This window comes from Quercus robur, chromosome 9, assembly GCF_932294415.1.
Source record: "Quercus robur chromosome 9, dhQueRobu3.1, whole genome shotgun sequence".
Lineage (NCBI taxonomy): Eukaryota > Viridiplantae > Streptophyta > Magnoliopsida > Fagales > Fagaceae > Quercus > Quercus robur.
Window position 1 is genome coordinate 44,880,383 of NC_065542.1, and position 21,318 is coordinate 44,901,700.

Here is a 21,318-nt window from a genome sequence, read left to right on the forward strand (position 1 = left end):
TTAATTTACATATTTATCCCTGTTAGTTGAAAACTTGTAAGTGGGTATGATAAGGGTATTTTAGGTATAAAAAATGAGGAATCTAAATAAGGGAAGTCCCTTAAATAATAGTATAGTGATTATTAATCAGGGAGTATTGTGGTAACTATTTTTATTTCAATTCCAAAATTTTAAATAAAATGTAAACAAAGGCTACTAAAAGATGTAAGGAAAGCCATACTGTTTGCAAAAGATAGAACCTGAAAATTTGTTGGAGCCTCTGACAGTAAATGTCTTTAATTTAAAGAAAAAGAAAGGAAAATGTAGAGCTAAACTAAATGTCTTCAATCTGAAGAAGAATGAGAGATAGAAAGTGAGATAGAAACCGCAAAGCATACGTGAGTTTGTGGGTCTTAAAGTATAAGAGTTTTAATTTATATATTTATCTCCGTTAGTTGAAAACTTGTAAATGGGTATGATAAGGGTATTTTAGGTATAAAAAATGAGGAATCCAAACAGGAGAAATGAAGAATCCAAACCGGAGAAGCCCCTTAAATAATAGTATAGATAATAAAAATTATATGTATTTTTACATATTTTTTCACCCACACATATTTTCAAAAATATTGAAAACTTTTGTTTAAACGTACTTACTAAACAGTAGGGCTATCCACAGGTCGGGCCGAGTCGGTTTTGGACCCAACCCGGACTCGACCTGCTGGCGTCAGGTGGAGGGTGGAGGAACCCGAACTCGACCCGCTGGAAAAATCGATCGAGTCGATTTTGGGTGAGGGTGAATGTCGGTCAGGTTGGGCGGGTCGTCGGAAATAAAGAAAGCATCAAAATCTGAAAAAAAAAACTTGCCGGAATCTGGAAAAACTCGTCGGATTATACATTTTCTCGCCGGATTTTCATTTTTGGCTAAAAATTGCTGGGATTTGGCCGGATCTCCTCAAATCTAAGCTTGACCTCGTCGGATCTACTTGAATCTAAGCTTGACCTCGTCGGATCTCCTTGAATCTAAGCTTGATATCGTCGGATCTCCTCGAATCTAAGCTCGATCTTACCAAATACGGTCAAGATCTTGCCAGATCTCCTCGAATCTAAGTTGGATCTTGTCGGAGTTGGCCAGATTTGTATATAACTTCGGTCGGGTCGGGTGGCTCGGGTTTTGGAGAAGAAAACCGCCACTTGACTCGTCAGCGTCGGTTCTTGTGTGCGGAAACCCATAACCGACTGACAGGAGCATCGGTTCGGACTGAAATCAGGTGGAGATCGGACGGTTTGGTCGGTCCGGCAGGTATGAGTCGGGTCTGGACACCCCTACCAAACGAGCTGTAAGATTTTAAAACCCTAGTTATATTCCAGCCACAGCTTATTCTTTTCGAGGTTTTGTGCAGAACAGATGTGAATAGTGATTCAAAATAGTAAGATAGGAACGGTTTGAAAGATTTAAGAAAAGTAACATCTCGAGTTTTAGAAACTCAAGATCCATATTAGAACTTGAGTCCGAAAGACTCGCCTTGGGAGTGTGAAAATGCCACATAAATCTCGAGTCCTTAAGACTCGAGTTTCATGCAAAAAAAATTTCACCTATAGTGGCGTTTTTAAGCCTTACAGTGACGTTTTAAAGCCCTATAGCGGCGTTTTCCTGCAAATTTTTTTTATAAGTACCAAGTTTAGGGAGCCCTATAGTGACGTTTTTAAACCCTATAGTGACGTTTTAAAGCCTTATAGCGGCGTTTTTCTGTAATTTATGGAAATCGAGTCTTTCAAACTCGATTTTCACGTCGATTTTTTTCTCCTTTTAAACCCATCCTCTTTAATCGAGACTTAAAAACTCGGGTTTTATCTTAGAACTCAAATTTTAGACACTCTAGATACTAGTTTTTAACATTATTTTGAAACGTGACAACTAACTAAATTTTTTAATATTTATTGTTATTTAGAAAAAAAATTCTATTCTTTTCTCTTCGGCCGCCGCTCCCATTTTTTCCCTCTCACACAGTCACACTCTAGCAACTTATTATTTTCCCTTCTTCTCGACGCCGACCCTCTCCCCCTTCCCCCAATTCTCTCTCTCTTCAGATATTTTTCTCTGTTTTTTCTTGCTTTTGTTTTCTCCCATCCCAAACACCGAAACCCGACCGAATGAAACCGAAACTCTGATAAAATATGACAAAATTTTCCGCCCTTGGAAAAGCCCACACATTTTTAGTTCACTCTCTCACAGAAACTGAGAAAGCACAAATCCAAACTGGCTCGACTCGACGATCACGGAAATCGCACAGCTCCGATTAGGTGCGAATTGATCTCGGCAATGTGTGACTCTTTGTCTTTTGGCGTGGGGCATACGAGTTACTCCGATTAGGTACGAATTAATCATGGAAGTCACAAACCCTAATTTCGTCTTTGATTTTTTGTTTTTTGGTTTACCACTTTTTCACATTGATTTCCCATGATTTTCGTTTCACATTTCTCTGTAAACTGAGCTCATCATCGATTTCCCTATTTCGAGTTCCAACTGTTCTTCTTTTGTGATTTCATTATTCAAGTTCTAATCATAATCTCTGTTTCCTTTACAGTTTTCATACAAATATTGATTGATTTTTTTTTTTGGATTGTGAGTACAAGCACAACTGCAAGCCTCAATCCAAGGGATTGTTAGTATTGGTTGTCTGGGAAATGTGCTTTCCTAGATTTACTTCCTAATATAATTTGCACATTCAATAACTAGGAATTTATAATATTAGTTATACATTTTTTCAATCAATATTGTATGTGTTTGAACTTGGGTATTAGTTATGTATCTTTTCAATCATTTTTTTTTTGCCATATTTCTGCTTTGAATATAAAAGTTGTCCAAATGATGCATGGTTTGTTTAGATGGACATTATAAATGAGAGAATACAGAATTCTAACAAAAGAATTGTAGTTTAAGTGATTGATGAAGTTATTGACAAGGGAATTACCATTTTATGACTAGATATGCAGCATTGTACCATATTTCATCCAGAAATTTTTCAATCCTAATCCAATAAGCTTATCATTTGACATTTAAAAAGATGAAAAAAAAAAGTGCATGTAAATAGTCAAGAATATCTGGACATATCACAAAAAGAGGAAATGAACTGCATTCTTCACTTGAGATTCTATTGGAAATTTTCTTTTTAAACAAAATCCAATATCACACACAAATGGGTTGAACATTTTGTTCTGTTTATGGCATAAAAACCAAAAATTTTTTTGCACCTCATCTGTGAATGAAACCTATAATACCAAGCCATATAAGGTTCCTATAATTCAAAAATCAAGCTGCATCACCCTTCATATCTTCTCCAAGAAGGTCATCATCATAAGAGACAGATATTTGACTGATCATGTTGATTGTGCATTGAGATGTTAGCTTGGAACCATCTGAAAAATTGAGTTAGCATCCATAAATGAATTTTCAATTCCTGGTGAACCACTCTCTTTCTTTTGCTTTCCTCCTCGTCTAATATTTGATTGCTTGAATTGCTTTTGCATAATGATTTTTATTTTTAAAAAGTCAGCACTTCATGTTACATTCACTTCAAAAAATCATCATGAATGATGTTATCCTGTATTGTAAATTTTTGGAAATTTACAATACAGGATAACATGATTATTATAGCCTTCACAGCATCACTAGTTTTTCTGCAAGTCATGCTCATCACTTGCATATTAAATGCCAGTATTCTAAACCCTAGTTTTAAGCTTCTTCTCGCTGTGCATACAATATCTAATACAGCCTTGATATTCAACATTACTTTTCTTCTATTTAATTTCTTTTTCCTTTCATGTAGAAAAATCTGCTGATGTTCCTATTATAGATGCAGAAACTATTCTTCTGTTTTCAAGTTGTGTACTTTAACTTTAGTATGATGGGGTTATAGCTGTATGTGTATCATCTGTCTGTTGTATAATATAATGTCTGAAACTCTATTGTCTGATTGAATTCTTTCTATGCAATAGCTGGTTGTTTCTATGATAAGAATGTTGATTCCTCATTCTTAGGCCTTACGCAAATTTATGCAGAAACTGTGTATACATCATATCCATGCTCCACTTTTGGTTTTTGAAAATTCCCTTTGCCAATTAGGAACGTACAAATTAGCAGTAATTCTCAGTGGATAATTTGCCGAACTTAACAAAGGCTTTAGAGAGGCCACTTAATTTTCCATGTTTTCGCTTTAGTAAATTAAAATTTGCCATGAGGTACAATTCAATAGTTTCTATATATACATCTGTATAGCTGATCAAGTGCATGTACTTTGTTGCGATGATGGGGAGGGTGGGGGGAGTGATCTTTCTTATGCTTCTAGATGCCACCCCTGGCTTCTCTTATCTTATTGTTTGAGGAACCCTTAATTTTATTGGAGCAAATTCACTAGCAATAGAATCATAATGCTTCAAAAAACGCAAGGTGGAAAACCTATGCTCATTAGATACATATAATGACAACCCCAAGGCAACATGTGGAACACAACCTGATAGCTATACTATAGTCTTTTTGTGGTCTATGATTATGTTTTGCTTATATAACTGCCTTTGTTTAGCGATGTATCAATGACATTGTTTAAATTGGCACTAAGGTGATGGGCATTATGTTTTGAAATGAATGAACAAAGTGCCTCACTATGTCAAATGGAATAGGGAATTGGGAATCAAAGTCAGTTGTCTTACATTGTACTGTTTATGTGTAGCCACACCTATTTGTGTGTGCAAATTTGGAAAAAAAATGGCAGCAGATTCATTTTAATTGATTACTGTAACTTGTAAATGAGATCCAGTGACTTTGAATATACCTTTTCATTGGCCACTATTGATGTTTAATATTTTGTGTAGCATTAGTAGCTTCAATATATCTAGATATAAGAGTTGATGCTGTTAATGAAAGAGTGTTTTTAAATTCATGCTTATTTCTGCTTCATACCATTTTCTCTTTTAATAGGCAAATATCGTTAATCTTTTAGGATGATAAAAAGCCCTCATTATGAACTAAATTTTAATTGCCTTGATAAAGGCATGTAATGTGATTTTCTGTAGCACTTTTGTGTTGAATGCATTCCTTTTGTTTCTTTCTTCTGATTTGGCTCTAACAAGTTTTTTAGATCGCTTATGCTTTTTTGTTTGTGGTTGTTGCAGACATTGTCTTTCTTTCTTCACATTTTGAAGGTTGAGTTTACAGAGAAAAGAATACAGATTGGAGGGGAGCAACCTTCTAGTTTATTTCTTGCTTCTATATCTCTTCTTCTCAGTGAGCAGGTGCCTTTTGCAGAGGACTTGGCAGTGTAAGCACTCTTCAACTTTAACTTAGTAAAATTGAACTTTTACTACAGTTATAGCTTTTAATCTCAATAAAATGGAGAGATATCCTGAGACTTTACAAAATTCAATCATCATAAAAATAAAAAAATCCATGTAGTAATCAGAATTAAAGTCTTTGTGAAATGGAGAGGTAGTAAATGCGCATTGATAGTATAAAATGGGTTTTGTTGGGTTTTATAGTCGTGTGTGGAAACCCAGGAAAGATAATGCCAAGATACTGGGATTTTCCCTGTTCCCTTATTTGTTTTTTTCTATTCATTACTGGAAGAAACATAGTGCTCTGTTATGTTCTATTGAAAATCAGTGAGTTTCTCCTATTGTTTTGAGCATTAACTAGGGGATTTGCTTTCATTTCTTAGCTGATTCTAGAGAGGAAAAAAAAAAAAAATGCAAGCCCAGTTTCTGGATATTTCTTTTTGGTTCCTTAGAGTTTGATTTTGCTATATAGTCCTAGTGTTTTTTTTCCCCACATTCAAATTCCCTTTCCAAGTTATAGTTGAAATTAGGTTCTGTAATTCTGGACAGCTATATGAAGTTAGTGCAACAATGAGAGATGGGAATTCCAAGAAAAGCAAGGTTTATGAAATGCCATCACTTCTCTTTAAGCCTTTGTTCTGATCTTCATTCTCTCCTATAGTATTATTTTTGTGCTAGTTAAATTTGCTTAAAACTTTATTTCCCTCAATAAATTAAATTAACATGTTTTATTGTTGGAAAAAATTCTTGTCTTTGAGCCATGATTATGATGGTGGTTGGATAGTTGGTTACTATAGGTTGTGACGGGTTGTGTCGTGGGTCATTGTGGTTGGGTGTCGTGGTTGCTGGTTGTGCTGTGGTGGTTGGGTCTTTTGATTTTGGTCAAAAGACTTTGATCCATTTGGTTGAGGAAGAGAGACCAACATGTGGGGAAGAGAGAAGGGTATATGAGTTTTTATTTAATATTTATTTTAATTGGTTGTATGTTAAATTGGTTGAAATTATTTATATTGTTATATGGGTTGTATATTAAAATAAGAAATGAAATATTGGGTGCATTGTTAAAAGAAGTTTTAAAATAGATAAAATAATTTTTTTTTAAGGTAATAAATAATAATTTTTCAGCACCCCATATATAAATGCTCTTAGAATTCGAATCCAACTAGTCACTAGAAGAAAATAAATAGTTTAAATTGAAAAACCAGAGCAATGGTTAGCTCAATATAAAAATAATAACCCAAAAACCTCTGATCAGATCGTCCATTAAGCTCTCCTGTGAGAGAGAGAAAGTGTGTGAGAAAACAGAGCCCGTGTAAACTTCATCACAACAAATATCTTGGATAATTGTCAATATATAAACTTTTTTTTGTTTTTGATTTTTTGTTTTGCTTTTGCTGTTACATTGCACAACTATAGATACTGTGCACTAAGAGTTAAAAATTTGAGAAATACTTATTTTTAGAAATGACAGTACTATAAGGGTGTGACTCGTATATGTGTATATTTATAAATATATATATATTTGTGTATATATATATACACCTAAATGTATACGTGTGTATACCTCGGCAAAAATGCACTCTTTTTTTGTTTTTGTTTTGTGTGTGTGTGTGTAAGAAAAGGGTGAAAGGAGAAGGAGATGAGAGCTCTCAGTTGCGTAGAGAAGAAAACTACTGCTCTTAGCTCTATGACTAAAAGTTTTCTTCTCTACGCACCTTTCCTTTCAACTGACAGATTATCTTCTGAAGTTGTTTTAGGAAATCTTTTTTTGGCTTTACTTTATCCTTTTTCCATGACAGATAATGGGATCAGTACTAATATATGTGAAACAGAAGTTTTCTTCAAGTTCATCTTACCCCCAATCCCAAAAGACATATACTTGTTAAAAGAAATTTCCATTTTTAAAGAAGGAAGCACTGACAGAGTTGAGCCAGTAACAGATGATATAAGTGATACCATTGATCTTGCCCAAAAGCACTAATGGATGTATTTATTACTTAATACCTTATCGTTTTCTTCCTTTCAAAAGATGTTTTGCTACTTTATTGTATTCCCCTTTAAAAACTGTCCCCTGAAGAATTTTAAGCCCTTTGCAAGACAAGGTAATACAGATGAAATAGAAACCCAGATAGACAATCTCATTGCTGAGATCCTGATAGAAAAAGAAAAAGCTAGCATCCATGCACTTTATTAGACAATAGCATGAAGGCCTTCAAGGTGTACTTGCACTTTGTTAGTCTTAATTCTAAGGTTAACGGTCAATTGCCTGGCAAACAAGATAGCCATTCAGGCTAAAATCCCAGACCAAAAAGTTCTTAACCTCGGCGGAGGAAAAGGATTATTGCCAATCCACTGCCAGAAATCAGCGAAGATTTCAGAAAAAGTATGAAGGTGTCTCGTCAGAGACACTATCCCTTAAGAATACAATACTACTGGCCGACGCAATGTATTCACATGGAAAATAATGAGACCCAAAAACAGACAGATTGACAGATGTACGACTAAAAGATTGCTGACAAACTCAACAAGAAAACTGCAGACAAAGCGACTACTACTCACCATTATCAAACAGTTTACTGTTCATCATCACGCGTTAATAGTGCCTAGACAGATCACGACAGACTAATACTGCTCACCAGCAGGCGTAAATAATACACCGACAGATTACTGTTTATCAATAGTAATTTTTCCATGATTCTACAGGATTACATCAAAACTCAAGTTATCTTTTCCTACTTGAGTTACTTTTCAAGACAGACATGGTTTATTTTCTCTATAAAAAGACAGATTCATAGGTCTAAGTTTTAGATCCAATTACAGAACCCTTTCTCCCTCTCTTAGCCAAGACAGACGCTTGTAATCTTCTCCCTCCCAGACCTCACGGACATAGCCTTTTATACTTTCAGACAGACTTCTATTTGTAATCCTATATTTCAAAGACAGAAGTCTATTTCAAGCTTTGTATCAAAGACAGGAGTTTTTCAGTTCAAGTAAGATTTTACTAATTTCTATTTTGATATTCTATACTCCGTTTTAATTTTATTTTGAATATATTTATTTTGCTATATCTTCTTTATTTGCTATTTTATCTTTGTTTTATGCATCTATAAAACTGTTGTGCTTTCTCCTGGTAGTTAAATATAAATACAAGTATATATATATATATATATATATATATATATATATATAAAAGAGGAGAAAGGAGGAGGAGATGAGAGCTCTCAAATGTGTAAAAGTTTTCTTCTTTACGCACTTGAGGTATATATATATAAACATATATAGCCATTCCCCATTTAGGGAACCTCGTTAAGCCCCGCTCTAGAAAAACCTTTAGTCAAGCCATGGGTAACCCGACAAATCAGTCTCAAGTCTAAATACAAGACAGAATTATAAATAGTCAACCAGAAGTTAGAAGAACTAGTAAAAAAAAGGAACCAATTACCTCTTCGGCTAGTAAAAAAAGGAACCAATTACCTGTTCAACTAGCAGAGACCCCAGATTAGCCACCCTAGACATTCATACATCATTTAGTTATTTCAGCAAAACCTCTTTAGAATCTAGAATCGAAGAAGAAATAGAACAATTAGAAAACCAGTTTCAAATTCTACAAGTCTACAGGTGAATATTTATGTATATATGTGTATATATATACACATAAATATATAAATATGTGTATATGTGTGTGCGGGGGTATATATATTTATATATGTGTATATATTTATATATATATACATAAAATATATACATATATGTATATAAATATATATGTATTTATTTATGTATATAAATAAATAAATATATATGTATATGTATATATAAGGTATTTATATATTTATAAATATATTTGTATATATATAAATAAATATATACACACATATAAATGTAGTTTCAACAAAACCTCTTTAGAATCTGAAGAAGAAATAGAACAATTAGAAAACCAGTTTCAAAGTCTATAGGTGAATATTTATGTGTGTATATATATATATATATATATATATATGTATATACATAAATATATGCATATATGTATATAAATATGTGTATATGTATATATACACACACACATATGTATATAAATATATATGTATTTTAAATATATATTTATATAACTAAGCCTTTAGTGTGGTCTTAGTACTGAGTCTGCTGAAAACTAAGGCCAAGGATGCCTTATATAGATGGAGGGAGCCTTGGATCCATTCAGGAGATTGCTTGAATAACGGAAGGTGAAATGCTTTTACTTCCAGGTGAATATCTTTTCAGCCGAAAGCAATAGTAACTTCAATGATTTTGCTGGGCACTGTTGAGTGAACAGTAACTGGTCACTATTTATGAACAGTATCTTGTCCTCTTGCTTTTCTGGAATAGTAACTCTGCATAGTGTTCTGGACTGTGCAGTGAATAGTAGCTTGCTAGCAGCTCTGCTAGTGCGGGTACTGTTCATGGAATAGTAACCGGATTTGCAAAGGTGGTTCTTAAGCTTGTCTGGGCTTCTGGAGCTGTTCTAGAGCGTCCGGGAGCCTATCTGAAATGTGTTAATCAGTATCATGGCCAGATGGGTACCCGTCATAAGGATCCCATGGAGGGTCATAGTCACAGTTGTGCTCATGATACTTGGCATACTTATCACAAAAGCCACAATACAGGATAGGTTCATAATCTGCTTGTTGCAGAACTAACTGTCCGGGCTTAATGTAGTCAATTCTTTCGGTATGGAGAGCTTCAGAATACTGCCTGGTGGTAAACACTGTAATTCTTCCAGTATTTCCAACAAAGTGGTAATTCTGCCAAAGCTCGCTGGTGACATCTAAAATCTCATTGTTGAAGTATCCTCCCCAGCAACTTGCAAGAGCTTCGGGGTCTTCATTATGGAGATAAGAGTCTCCTTCATACCAAGGGCCATTATGGGTGTACCCGTTGATGAGTACAAGATGGTGCGCAGGTTGGACAATCATCCAATTGCTTCTGTCCCATTGTGGGAGAGTACTCCAGCATCTGATGGAGATGAATGGACTCTTGATTTTTGAAACAACCTGTCAGACGATCTGTGGGAACTAGTTGATCTGTTTTGTTTTACATCTATTTTCTGATAGCACTTCCACTTCCATATATTGCATTTTTCATCTACTACTTCATCTTAGTCAGTGTTTACTGTTCTTTCTTTTAGTGGTAGGCTGAGCCTCCCGTTTATTCAAACTGTTTATTATCTTGAGATTATCTGTTTGAGCTAATCCTTTGCTTCCCAGTTATCTTCTTCTTCTTGTCTTTGTTTCTTTCCCCACAATTTGTTGCAGATGTGTACTAAGCCAAGTTCTGTGAGGAGATGTTATCCAGTAAGTCTAGGAGTAAGCTCGGTTTTGTGTTCGTCTGCTACCCAGTAAGTCTTAAGTACCGAGGTTGAGTGTGAACCGAGAGTTTCCCCTGTTAGCCGTTAGCCAGGTGGGTGTTGAGGCGTTGTTGAGGGAAAGTAAAGGTTCGTATACACTTAGTATTAGGGAAAAGTGGCGGTTAGTAGTAGCAGAAAACACAGAAGGCGTCCGAGTGGCGGTAAGTTGGTAACATATTACAGAAGGCGTCCATACACTCCCTGTTTCAGATCTAAGGATAGATCCAGAAATTGGAAGATAAAGGTAGTCTAGGTTGTAATTGATTTCTTAGGCTTTTAATCCAGAATGATAAATAGGATGTTTAGAAGGAGTGACTCTTCCACTTCCATTAGATCTAGCAGTACAAACCCTCCTGAGATTCCACAAGAAGATGGAACAATCAACTCAGAGTCGTACCAGCTTTCAGATCTAGATCAGAAGTTAGGAGATTGGAACATACCCAAAGTTCCCACAACCCAAGTCTATAAGTCTTCGTCAAGGTCTTTGAAAAAGTCTTTCAGAACGGACTACCATGTTAGGACTATAGAACAAGTTTACAGCATTAGTAAGGAATATGAAACCTGTTATTTGTTGTCCCCTGCAGTCATGAAAGCTCACAGGGAAAATGGTCATAAATTCCTCCACATAGGACTTGTCCAAGTTGGAGTAAAACCATTGATCAGAGAAGGTTTGAACAACTCGATCCTTATGGCACTTAGAGACATCCGTCTTATCAGATTTAAAGACAGTCTCCTAGGAACCATAGAATCCAGTTTGAGTAACGGTCCAATTCACTTCGACTGTTTCCCAAACCTCACTGTTGCACTTGACGACCCTCACATCTTGAAGGTCTTCACCCTCAACATTAAAACCCATGGAACCCTTCTGTTACATGGCACCAAACAGCTTGCTCTTATATACAGAGTATATTATAAGTGTATGAGGACGAACATGTCCATCCAGATAGTTGATAAGAGAAAGCCAGGTGAAACCACTCTTATCCAAACCTCAGATGTTAGATTCACCGTTCAGGTACCAAGAACCCTGAAATGGTCTGAAATAACATTCCCAGCACAATGGACTCTAGAGAATGAAAATTATCCTCTACAGATCCAGAATCCTGTTAGGAACCCAGATCTAGATTATGTCCAGCAGTTAGCCGATGGAACGGTTAGACTTAGCTTTGACCAATCTAGGTTTAGATCACCTTTAGAGTATGATGAACCCAGGCCCAGATCCTCATTAGATCTGCACCAGGAAACATACCAAGAACCAAGGTCTAGATCAATAGATCTATGCCAACCCTTTAGGCAGCCAACTATCCTCTTGAAAGATAGACCTGCATCTCAGTGTAGTTCGTTTAGAACACGAGCTCCCTTTCCTACATCTAGAAGAGACTTAAGTCCACAGTTTCAAGGTGTTAAAGACCACTCCCAGGTTAGTACTCCTTGTTACACAGCCAAACAAGACTCAGTTGCTGATCAAGAAGAAGACAGCAAGAGTCAAGACAGTCTTAAGCCTCCCTCACCATCAGGATCTGATTTTAAAAATCCTATTCAGCAGGAAACTGAATATGACCATCAGCTCCTAATGTTGACAAAAGAGTTCATCCCTGATATGAACGCTCTTGAAAAGGAATTTAATTCTGAAAAGAACAGAGTTAAAAGAGAAGCCTATAGAGCCAACCATACCAAGGAACAAAAGGTTGAAGTTTTGGAGAAATGGAAGTTATTCATGAAAAAGGTACAAGCTGATTATCCTTTCTTTGAATACTTTGAGAAACATTTCAAATGGCATAAAAAGAACTGTGTCATTCCCAAAACCAAACTTCCTACAAAAACCCTTCCACCAACAAAGGCTAGACATTCAACACAGAAAGAAGAGGAACCAGTCTCTCCTTCACCTGAACTAAATGTCTTAGAAGCCCACATATCTTCTAGTAGTTCTAATGAACCCTCCTCAGAAAAGGAGAAAGAACCACTAGATGACCAACTTGGTGATACACCCTCACTTCCTCCTAAGAAATGGATATCCAAATTTAGAGGTAACCTAGCCTTTAAGGATTTCCACAGGAAGAAGATAGTTTCCAAAGAATATAGAAGACAGAAGTTCAAAAACAATGACTTCTATAAGAAAGGAAACCCCAACCCCTTAGTACCCTTTTCCAGTTCACCTAAGGTTTCACCTGTGTCACCATCCGTTGTTGCCAATCGTTATTTGGTCTCCACAATCCCGAAACCAAATTACCATAGGCCCCAAGGACAACACAGTTATAGTTCTGCTCTAGCCACATTGCCTTCCAAAGCAACTTCTCCATATACAGTTGAAGAACCTTTTGGCCCGATTGTGCCTAAGCAACCCTCCTTCACTCTCCCTCCTAGAACAGGAAGAGCCTCTTACATCAAGAAACCTTTTGTTCAGCATATCTCTTATGTTGAGCCACACTTAGCTCACATAACGGATCCGCTAGCATTAGCAATGGAAGTATTGCCCCATGAATGGCATTTCCTTCCCAAAAGCCTAGAGAAAAACATCAAATTCTATAAAGACATTCTCATCCAAGAAAAGTCTGCCAGAATAGAAGACATCAGAGATAGGAATAATCCCTCAATTGTCCTATACCATAAATTCATAATTCAGAGTTTTGTAAGCTGTAAAGAATGGGGACACCCCTCCACTCTCAGGACACTTACAGTACTCAAGGGCTCAGAACTCCTGTATAATTATTATGACTATATGGATGCTTTTGAAAAGGTATTATTCTTTCAGAATGAGAACTATGATCACTCATGGTTCATTCAGATTGATAGGAATTTCAAAGGACAGATACCTTCGTGGTTCCTCAAGTGGTGGGAAATGTTTGGTCCAACTCCATAGAACTTCCCAGAACCTCTACAGGACGCACTAAGATATTTCGGTTCCAGATTCCAGACAGATAAGCATTCTTCACAGTTTCTAGCTATCTTGCATATGATAGTTCAATACAAGATCCACTGGATTAGCATGTGGAATTATGCAATCAATCAGAACTTGCTCGATAGGGAATTCTTTACAAAATGGTGGGATAAATTCAGACCAACTGATGCTATCTCCAAATTATATAAAGACTTTCCTCTTCCAGTACAGAAACTTATAGCTCATTGCACAAGATCACAGCCAAGCCTAGATTCCGTTCTGATCTCCGGAAAATCTAGTAAAGAACTCAAGGATCTTGCCCAACAGCTACTCCTGCAGTCTGCACAACTAGAGTCAGCAGAAAAGAACTCTCCTGCCTCTTCAGAAGTCTCGTGCAACCGTGTCCCAATTGACCCATTCCAGGATTCTCAAGATCCTTACGATGGTTATAATTTGGACAGCGATTAGAGCAATTTCAGAACGGCTCCCGGATGCTCCAGAACAGCTCCAGAAGCCCAGAAAAGCTCAAGAACCACCTTTGCAAATCCGGTTACTATTCAGAATAGTACCCGCACTAGCAGAGTTGCCAGCAGAGCACTATTCACTGCACAGTCCAGAACACTATGCAGAGTTACTATTCCAGAAAAGCAAGGGGACAAAACACTGTTCATAAACAGTGACCAGTTACTGTTCACTCTACAGTACCCCAGCAGAATCATTAAGGTTACTATTGCTTTCGGTTGAAAAGATATTCACCTGGAGGTAAAAGCATTTCACCTTCCGTGATTCAAGCAGTCTCCTGAATGGATCCAAGGCTCCCTCCATCTATATAAGGCATCCTTGGCCTCAGTCTTCAGCAGGCTTAGTACTAAGACCACACTAAAGGCTTAGTTCAATACTACCTCAGAGCCCCAGTTTCACATTGTAACTAGAATACTTTGTAAACTCTCAATGGCTCTCTTCTTCTCCCCTCTAGTTTACACTTGTACCAGAACTACATTTGTAACCTATTTGTGCTTCCGCCCCCAGTGCCCTCTGAACGGCACCCATTTGTTGTAGCTTACCCCCATCTGTTGTAGCTTATATTTTGTGTATATATATATATATATATATATATATTTATATATATGTATTTATTTATGTATATATATATATATATATACACACATAAATATATAAATATATATGTGTATATATATACATATATGAAAGGAGAGAGATGAGAGCTCTCATTTGCATAGAGAAGAAAGCTTTTACTCGCATATCTCTACGCACCTAAGAGCAATAGTTTTCTTCTCTACAACTAAAAGTTTTCTTCTCTGAGGTATATATATATATATATATATATATATATATATACAAAAGGGGGTAAGTTACAGGTAAGGGCCGACTAAGGCCGTTACAGTGCGGAAACATAAATAAGAGGTTATAGTTGTGAATGTTATGGTTATAGCGTTACAAGTGTAAACTTGAAAATAAACTGAGAAAGCCATCTGTTTACAAAGTAAAGAGAAGGGAGGTTTCTGAGTTTTGCAATGGGGACTGCAAATTGGACCTGCTGAAGATTGAAGCAAAGAGTTTCTTAAATAACTGGAGGAAGCCTTGGATTCTTTCAGGAGATTGCTGGAATCACGGAAGGTAAATTGCTTTTACTCTGGGTGAAAATCTTTTCAACCGAATGTGAACAGTAAACTGGATGATTTTGTCGGGGTACTGTTTGATGAACAGTAATGGTCACTGTTCATGAATAGTAATTTGTCTCCATGCTTTTTTGAATAGTGATCATGTACAATGTTCTGGGACTGTGGATGAATAGTAGTCTGTCTGCAACTTTGCTGGTGCGGGTATTATTCTGGCAACAAAAGCAAAGCCAAGTATGAAATAGGAAATTTCTGTATTCAATATGGCTTACCTTCCGTCATCCCCAAAAGAAAATCCAAACACAGAGGAAAAGAACCCTCTGAGAAATCCCATAGGAAGAAAACAGCCTTTAGGTACTATAGAAAATAGAAGTTCAAAACTGATGATTTCTATAAAAAAGGAAAATCCAAATCCACAGGAAGATTCATACCTAAAACATCAGGAAAATGTTTTAAGTGTGGAAAGAGAAGTCATTTCCAAAAAGAGTGTAAAGCTAAGGCCAAATCCCTTATCAATACCCTCATTACTGACCAAACCAGTAAAGAAGAAATTTTCAAACTCTTAGAGCTTGATCGCTCAAATAGTGAGTCTTCAAATAGTTCTAGTGAAGAGGAAAAGCACTAGTTGTATAAGTCATCTTCTGAACCCTTTAGAATCGCCTCTAGCTCCTCTAGTGGCGTAGATGAAATCCTAGCTTGCAAAGATAGTTGTTGTAGAAACAAGACTATCAGTGTTCTTTCTAAGTAAGAAGAGCTGCTCTTAGATCTCATAGAACTAATTGAAGACCCAATCACCAAACCCAATCACCAAAGCTCAAAAACTTAGTGAGTTCCACAAAACCCTAGTTAAAGAAGCCAGTACATCCAAACCTAGAATCCAGGAACCCAAAGTTGGAGAAAATCTACAATAGGTTTACCAAATCCAAGAAAGAGGTAATCGTCCAAGATCTCCAGAAGGAGATCAAAGGATACCAAATCAGATGTGAGAACCCTTAAGCAAGAATTAACCATCCTTAGGGTTGACCACAATCTCATAGACCAGAGAGTCAAACAGTTAGAAAACAATTCTCATCATGGCAATGAGGAAGGCACCTCATTACAGAACCCCTCTAATGAAGAAATTGATGAAACAGTTAACCCTACTACAGATATGGAACAAGAACCAACCAATGAAGCGTTCTTACAAACCATCAGTAGAATTAACTTCCAGAAATGACACTCCAAAGTCAGGATTGTCACTAGTAGAGATTTTGAATTTGAGGTAGTAGTCTTAATAGATTCAGGTGCTGATCTCAACTGCATCTAAGAAGGAATCATTCGCTCTAAATACTTCCGGAAAACCAAAGAAAGGTTAACTTCGGCAAGCGGAGGAAAGATGTAAATTGAATTCAAAATCCCAAAAGCACATGTTTGTCAAGACAATATGTGTTTTAAAACCACATTTGTTCTTGTCAAAAATATGATAGATATAGTCATCTTAGGAAACCTTTTCATGTGTCTATTGTACCCTTTCATCACGGATAGTGAAGGAATCACTATCCATCCTTTTGACCAACCAGCTAGGTTTAAGTTTCTTAGACCCTTTGTCCAGCACATCTCTTATATTGAACCTTACTTGGTCCACATAACAGATCCGTTGGTACTAGCAATGGAAATCTTGCCCACAGGTTGGCATTTTCTCCCTAAAAGCCCTGAAAAGAACATCAAATTCTACAAAGGCATCCTCACTCAAGAAAAGTCCGCCCGAGTAGAAAATATCATGGATCGTAAGAACCTTTCTGAAGTCCTCTATCATAAATTCATAATCCAAAGTTTTGTAAGCTGCAAAGATTGGGGACACCTCTCCTCACTCAGACCACTTACAGTGCTCAAGGGATCAAAACCCCAGTACAATTATTATGATTATACGGACGCCTTCGAAAAGGTTTTGTTTTACCAGAACAAAAACTATGATCATTCATGGTTCATGCAGTTTGACAAGAAGTTCTCCAGCCCAATTCTTTCATGGTTCCTCAAGTGGTGGGAAATGTTTGGATAAATTCCTCATAACTTCCCTGAACCCCTTCAGGATGCATTAAGGTATTTTAGCACCAGATTCTAGGTTGACAGCCATACTTCCCAATTCCCAGCAATTTTGCACATAACAATTAAGTACAAAATTCACTGGATCAGTATGTGGAATTATGCAATCAACCAGAACCTTTTAGACAGAGAATTCTTTGTGAAATGGTGGGATAGTTTCAGGTTTAACGAGATTATTGCCAAAATACACAAAGAATTCCCCCCTCCAGTTCTAAAAGACATTGCTCACAGTACAAGATCTCAATCTAGTCTAGACTTCGTCCAGATCGCCGAAAAATCTAGCAAAGAACTCAAAGATCTTGCCCAGCAATTACTCCTCCAATAAGAACAGTTAGAGTCAGAAGAAAAGAACTCTCCTGCCTCTTCAGAAGCCTTATGTAATCGTGCTCCAATTGACCCATTTCAGGACTCTCAAGATCCTTATGATGGTTATAACTTGGACATCGATTAGGCAATCCAGAACAGCTCCAGAAGCCTCAAAATAGCTTAAGAACCACCTTTGCAACCCGGTTATTATTCCAGAATAGTACCCGTACCAACAAAGTTGCAGACAGACTACTATTCATCCACAGTCCTAGAACAATGTGCATGATTACTATTCAGAAAAGTAAGGGGACAAATTACTATTCATGAACAGTGACCATTACTGTTCATCAAACAGTACCCCGACAGAATATTCTAGTTTACTGTTTACTTTCGGTTGAAAAGATTTTCACCCAGAGTAAAAGCAATTCACCCTCCGTAATTCCAGTAATCTCCTGAAAGAATCCAAGGCTTCCTTTAGCTATTTAAGGAACCCTTTGCTTCAGTCTTCAGCAGGTCCAATTTGTAGTTTCCATTACAGAACTCAGAAACCTCCCTTCTCTTTACTTTGTAAACAGATGGCTTTCTCAGTTTATTTTGAAGTTTACACTTGTAACGCTATAACCATGGCCTTCACAACTGTATCCTCTTATTTATGCTTCCGCACTGTAACGGCCTCAATCGGCCCTTACAATGTTTTGAACATCTTTTTCTAAAACATATTTTGCAGATTTGCAATCAATCCTTAATAAAAGTTTTTGATTCAAAAGATCACTTTGAAATTTTTAAATGCATAGTACTATAGATAAAATCTCTTTTTTGATAATACTTTAGTTAAACTGAGTGGGAGTCCAGATTCCTAACTTCTGATCTAAATCTGAAAGTTGGTACGACTCCGAGTTTATTGTTCCATCATCTTGAGGGATCTCAGGGAGGGTTGTACTTCAAGATCTAGTGCTAGAGGATGAATCACTCCTTTTAAACATTTTGTTCATCATTCTAAAATAAAAGCTTAAATAAACAATTATATCCTAATTACCTTTATCTCCATATTTCTAGATCTAACCTTTAGATCTGAAACAGGGTATACACACGGGACAAATGCCTTCTCTCAAGCTAACTACAACCTCTTACTGCCACAAACTCTCCACAATGCTAACACCCTAAAACGCCTCTCTCTCAGTTGACACGGGTGAACCAAGCATGAACAGGAAAGACACTGGGTCTGATTGGGTTGCAAGACGGCTTAGATTTGGTCTTACTTGTGTCAACAGTATACATCTGCAACAAACTTCTGGCTAAAAACAGAGATATGGAAAAGCAGATAACTAGGAAACAATTGATTAGCTCAAACAAATAAATTCAGAATAATAGACAGGAGTTTAAACGGGAGGCTCAGCCTACCACCAAAAGAGATTACAGTAAACAAAGACTGAGAAGAAATAATAGATGAAGAAAGTGATAAATGGGAATGGAAGAGTTATCAAAAAATAGATGTAAAACAAAATGTAATTTGTAGGAGATAACATATTCAAAGTAATGAATAATGCACAAAATAATGGATAACTATGGTGGTTGTACCGGCCATATATATATATATATATATATATATATATTTATGTGAAGACCTAATAAGGTGTTACAAATGTAAACTGAAATTGCCATTTGATTACAATACTGAAGGGTTGTAATGAGAAACGAGGTATTTTAGAACTGAACTAGACCTAAAATTGAAGAATGAGACTGAGGATTCCTTTTATAGCTAGAGGAAGCCTTGGATTCTTCAAAAGATTGTTGGAAATCCGGAGAGTAAAATGTTTTTACTAAAGGTGAATTTCTTTTCCACTGAAAGCAAATAGTATTCTGAATTATTCTTTCAGGCACTGTTTGATGAACAGTAACTGTTACTGTTCATGAATAGTGACTTGTCTCCTTGCTTTTCTGGAATACTGTTCATGCACAGTGAATGGTGCTGTGGATGAATAGTGAATTGTCTGGGATCTTTGTTGAGTGCAGGTACTGTAGCTGAATAGTAACCGGATTGCAAAAACTATTCTTGGAGCTATTCAAAACATCCTAATCGCTATCCAAGTTGTAATCATCATAAGAATCATGAGAATCCTGGAAGGGATCGACTGGATTGCGATTTACTGAAGCTTCTGAAGATGTAGGAGAAACTCTTTCTTCTGACTCTAACTTCTCTGACTGGAGGAGCAACTACTGAGCAAGATCTTTAAGTTCCTTGCTAGATTTTCCGGCGATCTGGACGGAGTCTAGGCTGGACTGAGACCTTGTATTATGAGCAATAGCTCTCTAAATCTGAGGAAGATAATCCTTATTGAGCTGATTGATGATTGGATCAATCTTAAGGTTATCCTACTCCATGATGGATGTTTTAATCAGTATCATAAGCATCAGATGAGTATCAATCAAAGGGATCCCACGGGGGATTATAATTATAGTCATGCTCATGATATTTGGGATATTGATTAAAAAATTGTAGTACAGTACATGTTCATAATCTACATTTTTTTGTTACTAACTGCCTGGGATCAATGTAATCAACTCTTTGAAGAGTAGGAATGGCGGTGGAGTATGGCCTGGTAGTGAATACTGAAATTCTGCCAGTATTTCCTGTAAAATGATAGTTTTTCCATAGTTCACTAGTGATATCTAGAATTTCATTGAATTCATAGAAGGAACTCAAAACAGTATCCCTGACTTCGTTACCTGTGAATTTTTGCAGAATCCAAACCAAGATGTCCGGGAAAAGACAACCCCAACCCCTAAAGTTGCCTAAACAGTAAACTACCAGTAGTACTAGTCAAGCAAAGGACCCTGGCCTTTTAGTACCATTCTCTACCAGTCAAGCAAAGGCCTTACCTGTGTCACCAACCACTGTTGCCAACTGTTTTTTGGTCTCTACCATCCCAAAACCAAACTACGTAAGGCCCCGTGGTCAACACAGTTACAGTTCAGCCTTAGTTACACCACCACTCAAGATAGTCACCCCATACACAGTTGAAGAATCTTTTGGCCCAATAGTACCCCAAAAGCCTTCTTCCCATCCCCCCCGGAAAGGAAGGTCTCCTTATGTTAGGAAACCCTTTATCCAGCACATCTCTTATATTGAACCACAGCTAGTTCATATTACAGATTCCTTAGCTTTGGCCATGAAAGTTTTGCCCCAAGGATGGCATTTCGTCCCAAAGCATCCAGAAAAGAATATCGAATTCTATAAGAGCATCTTCATCCAGGAAAAGTCTGCTCAAATAAAAAACATCATGAACAAGACAGACCCTTCCGTAGTCCTCTACCACAAGTTCATTATCACAAGTTTTGTAAACTGTAAAGATTGGGGGCAGCACCCCTCTCTTCTCAAGAAGCTTACAAACCTCAAGTCTCTTACAGGTATAGAACTCCATTATAGTTACTACGACTACATGGACGCCTTTAAGAAAGTTTTATTCTACCAAAATCAGAACTTTGATCATTCATGGTTCTTGATGTTTAACAGGAAGCTCTCGAGTCCTTCCCTCTTAATTCCTTAAGTGGTGGGAAATGTTCGGATCCATTCCCCAAATCCTTCCAGAACCCCTTCAGGATGCCCATGGATATTTTGGCTCCAGATTCCAAGCCTTCGGTCATGGTTCCCAGTTTTCGGCCATTTTGCACATGACAATCATGTACAGAATCCATTGGATAAGTATGTGGAACTATTCAATCAA

The 21,318-nt window shown here is 36.8% G+C and overlaps 1 protein-coding gene across 3 annotated transcripts; it reads left to right on the forward strand.

Moving 5' to 3' along the window:
• The first annotated feature begins 1,945 nt into the window (after window positions 1–1,945).
• LOC126698618 (uncharacterized) lies at window positions 1,946–20,188 on the forward strand. Of its 3 annotated transcripts, XM_050395973.1 has the most exons (5): window positions 1,946–2,350; window positions 5,149–5,294; window positions 7,107–8,297; window positions 9,440–9,551; window positions 9,703–14,659. In XM_050395973.1, the coding sequence occupies exon 5, from the start codon at window positions 10,977–10,979 to the stop codon at window positions 13,545–13,547; it is 2,571 nt and encodes an 856-aa protein (XP_050251930.1). In that variant the 5' UTR covers window positions 1,946–2,350; window positions 5,149–5,294; window positions 7,107–8,297; window positions 9,440–9,551; window positions 9,703–10,976; the 3' UTR covers window positions 13,548–14,659. The 3 variants fall into 3 exon arrangements, 2 of the variants coding, with proteins under 2 accessions (XP_050251930.1, XP_050251929.1); XM_050395972.1 differs by having other exon boundaries at window positions 5,149–8,297; XR_007646526.1 differs by lacking the exons at window positions 9,440–9,551; window positions 9,703–14,659 and adding an exon at window positions 18,674–20,188 and having other exon boundaries at window positions 5,149–8,297.
• The last annotated feature ends 1,130 nt before the right edge of the window (window positions 20,189–21,318 follow it).

Bases quoted from the DNA above. Each gene is read 5' to 3' on its own strand.
- LOC126698618 (XM_050395972.1), top strand. From the start codon at position 10,977: ATGATAAATAGGATGTTTAGAAGGAGTGACTCTTCCACTTCCATTAGA.